Here is a 3,383-nt window from a genome sequence, read left to right on the forward strand (position 1 = left end):
ATATATATATATATAGTCTATTTTTAAGTGATGCTAAACTCAGAAGTTATCTATTAAAAATGCATTCAAGTACCTTTAACTATTAACAACTTATATCTTATTTGTCTATCATTCGGCTGTAGATCCCCAAATCATCTCTGAATTGGTGCTGACACTGTCCTTCCTTCTGGAGGGGGGCTACTTTTGTTCCCCATGGTCCATGTGTGTGTTGTAAAGTAGCCACCACTCCAAGCTTGCTCCTGTGATGGACTTCAATCTCATTGTTAGTTTACTAATTTGTATTGAGATTGTAGTCCATCACAGGAGTGAGATTGGAGCGGTGGCTACTTTACAACACACTCAGGGATCATGGGGGACAAAAGTAGCCACCCTCCAGAAGGAAAGACAGCGTCGGCACCAAGTCAGATGATTTGAGGATCTACACCTGAGTGATACACAAATAAGATGCATTTTTGTTCTAGTTGAGGTACTTAAATGTATTTTTAAGGTTTAACTCCTGAGTTTAGTGTCACATTAAGTCTGCTTCACACTGTTGTGTTTCCCTGTACAATGTTAGAATGGCTTAAAAGCTTGTGATGCATACATTTTTTACTTCAGTTAATCTACTCACAAATGCACAGTGATAAGTGGTATGTCAAACTGCATGCTAAAATTAGGTTGCACACAAGTCCTGACAAGGCCCATTGGATCTGATGTAGGCATATACAGCAAATGGCTTAATGTAAGCATCTCCTAAAGCAAGGCAAATGAAGCTATGCTGTGATAGAAAAAGGAACAAGCGGATGATTACCTTTTTAGTTTAAACTACTTGATGAAATGGTTAAGTATATGGAAGGATACAGCCAACTACGTTTGCAACTCATGTCATTTTCCATTGCACTGGCTTGCTCCTGCTCATCTAGCCCCACTTTAGGCAATTTCAATGCAGGCATTAATCAGTTTGGCTGAGGAGAAACCTGTCTTGTCTGATGATAGATGGGGCCAAACAAGGAAGAAACCTTTTGGGTATTCCTCATTTTGGGAAAACTCAAGTTAAAGTAAATTTGGATATGGCCTAAAATGTTTCTAACGCCGTATGAACTGCTGACGTGCAGGCCCCAAAAGGTAGTGTTACCTTTTTAGAAACATTTTTGGGAGCTTCCCAGTGTTCTGAACATGGCCAATCTTAAGGGAACTGCACTTGAGCACCGTTGCCTTAGAAACATTTTAGTCCACTTCAATTTGACTTAAATAAACCTGTACTAAAGAATGGAGGCTGTCATTGTTGGTATGTCCCTCTGAAAATACCAGTTCCTAGTTCTGCTGATCCTTTAGCACTATGAATCACTATCCTGGAAAAAGTATGTAGATCCGCAGATTCTAAAATGTCCTGATTGGCTTGCTTGTCCTGGATCTATGTCTCAGAAGGTGTTGAAGCAAGAGAAAGCCAGGCAACTAGTGTTTTCAGTGACCACCTACATATTTTTCTTGGTACATGCTTCCTTCAGTTCAGCAAGTAAATGCACTGTAGGTTCACAAAAGAGCACAGTCCATACATTTTCAAAATGCCTAAATGTATCTGACTTTGGGAATTTAACAGGGCTGCCGGTGATTTGGAAAGGCAGTTGTGTAGATAAACCCTATAAGAGCTCATCTGTTTGGCTTTATTTATTACAATTCATGTTTCTATTTTGATTTGCTGCCTTGCACAATTGTTCTGTGGTTCCTGAATTATAGCCTGTTGTAGTTCAGGGACTGAACGCTAATGCTTCTTGAATGGAAAGAAACCTGAATAACACTGAAAACTGATCTCCCTCCCAGCACTATATTGACTTTTATTCGCTTCTAATTTTGTGTCCTGTTGTCAGAAGGTAGAACTGTAACCTGCATGTTGATAGATTTTACAGTAATGCCTTTCATCCAAAATCTGGTGTTTTCTTTATTGCAATGTGCTGCTTTTCTCACAAGCTTATATGTATATGTGTTCATCAGGAAACTCTGTTCTATAAATACTACTTCAGTCTGTTTGAGCATCAACGTAACTAGGCTGTGCATGCGCCTTTTTTTACATTTCTTTTCTTTTTGGTTCCACATACTAACTATTTTGCTTGCTTTTCCCCCTCAGCTTAATGGCACGTACGTTTCCAATTCCACCAATAGCACCATGCGTTCTGCATTCAGTGGGACACTATGCCACTCTCCTGTGTCACGTCCACCTCCTAGTGGTGGCAAGGTCAGTTTAAGGCAACATGAAAACTTTTATTCTTCCAGCTGAGCCAATGTATAAAATGTTAATTTACCTGTCTTTTTGTAATGATCTGATTCACATGGACAGCCTTATTCAATGACCAATTGTATATTTTACTTCAATACTGTTTCCTTTACCTCCAGCCTAACAATCTTCTTACGGTTTCACTTTACTGGTGCTGGCTTGGCCAGACTGTGTGGGTGCAAGATGGTTTATAATGGTGACTTTCATCAGACACAAAGTGTATTCCTTCATAGCCATTATTGGTTGGAAGTGCTCAAGTGACCCATTCCCCCAGCTGTGGCTCATTTCTAACTCCTGCACTGTTGTGGGGGGAATGTGATATGTCCTTTAGCAGACTCCTGGAGCCAGTTTCCTTTCTGTATTAATCTATTGCAGTCAATAGGCCATGTTATGCAGTGTCCAGACATGCTAGTTATTTTGCCTTCTATTAGGCACGTCCCTGTGTCCAAACAGAAAATTCTGCCAGTGCAGACACCTGCAGTAACCTTTTGATCATGCTCCAATCCATTTCTGTGCAGGTGGTTACCCCCTACATTGCATAAACCATCTATACAGAGAGCCTCAACTTCTACCATCTTAGACATTACCGGCATCACCTACAATTAGCAGTCCAGTGTGCGCTTTTACTGGCAACTGAGGCTCTGTTATTGGTTTAGGGAATGGTAGGCGTGGGACATAGCTCCTTATATAGGATATATAGCCTAATAGCAGGCTGTTCGTATTAAAGTCCAACTGAATTTTCTGTTTATTAGCTAAATACATAGGTGCATTAAAGCAAAAGGTGTTTACAGGTCAGAAAAATGCCTGTTCCCTACCGGCTTGCTTTAGAGAAGGTCCCTTCCTTTGTGTGGAAGCAGTGGTCTTTCTATAGAGCCCTCCAGTCAGTAGGGAGCATTAGCTTTGCCAATTGCTATAGGTGTGACTCAGCAAGGGGATTGTTGGACCTTTTGCAGAGACACCACTGTTCCTACACAGTGATCAAGGGTCCCTCTCTGTGACTGCTGGCAGGTAACTGGCTTCTCCTCTCGGACTGAGGCTTCTGTTTTAAATGAAATGGTTTTGTCTCTTTTACTGTTTTTTTTTTTTTTTTTTTTTTTTTTTTTTTTGTTTCTTTACAAAATTTTTTTTTTCT

At 40.3% G+C, this 3,383-nt stretch overlaps 1 protein-coding gene across 1 annotated transcript in view; it reads left to right on the forward strand.

The window, feature by feature from the left end:
• PRC1 (protein regulator of cytokinesis 1) overlaps positions 1-3,383 on the forward strand; it is an 18,659-nt gene that overhangs the window by 9,419 nt on the left and 5,857 nt on the right. The window contains exon 12 of the mRNA XM_018569871.1: positions 2,105-2,212. Coding sequence (XP_018425373.1) covers positions 2,105-2,212 — 108 coding nt within the window. The remainder of the gene's footprint in view (positions 1-2,104; positions 2,213-3,383) is intronic.

This window comes from Nanorana parkeri, unplaced genomic scaffold, assembly GCF_000935625.1.
Source record: "Nanorana parkeri isolate BGI_ZX_2015 unplaced genomic scaffold, ASM93562v1 scaffold1415, whole genome shotgun sequence".
Classification (NCBI taxonomy): domain Eukaryota; kingdom Metazoa; phylum Chordata; class Amphibia; order Anura; family Dicroglossidae; genus Nanorana; species Nanorana parkeri.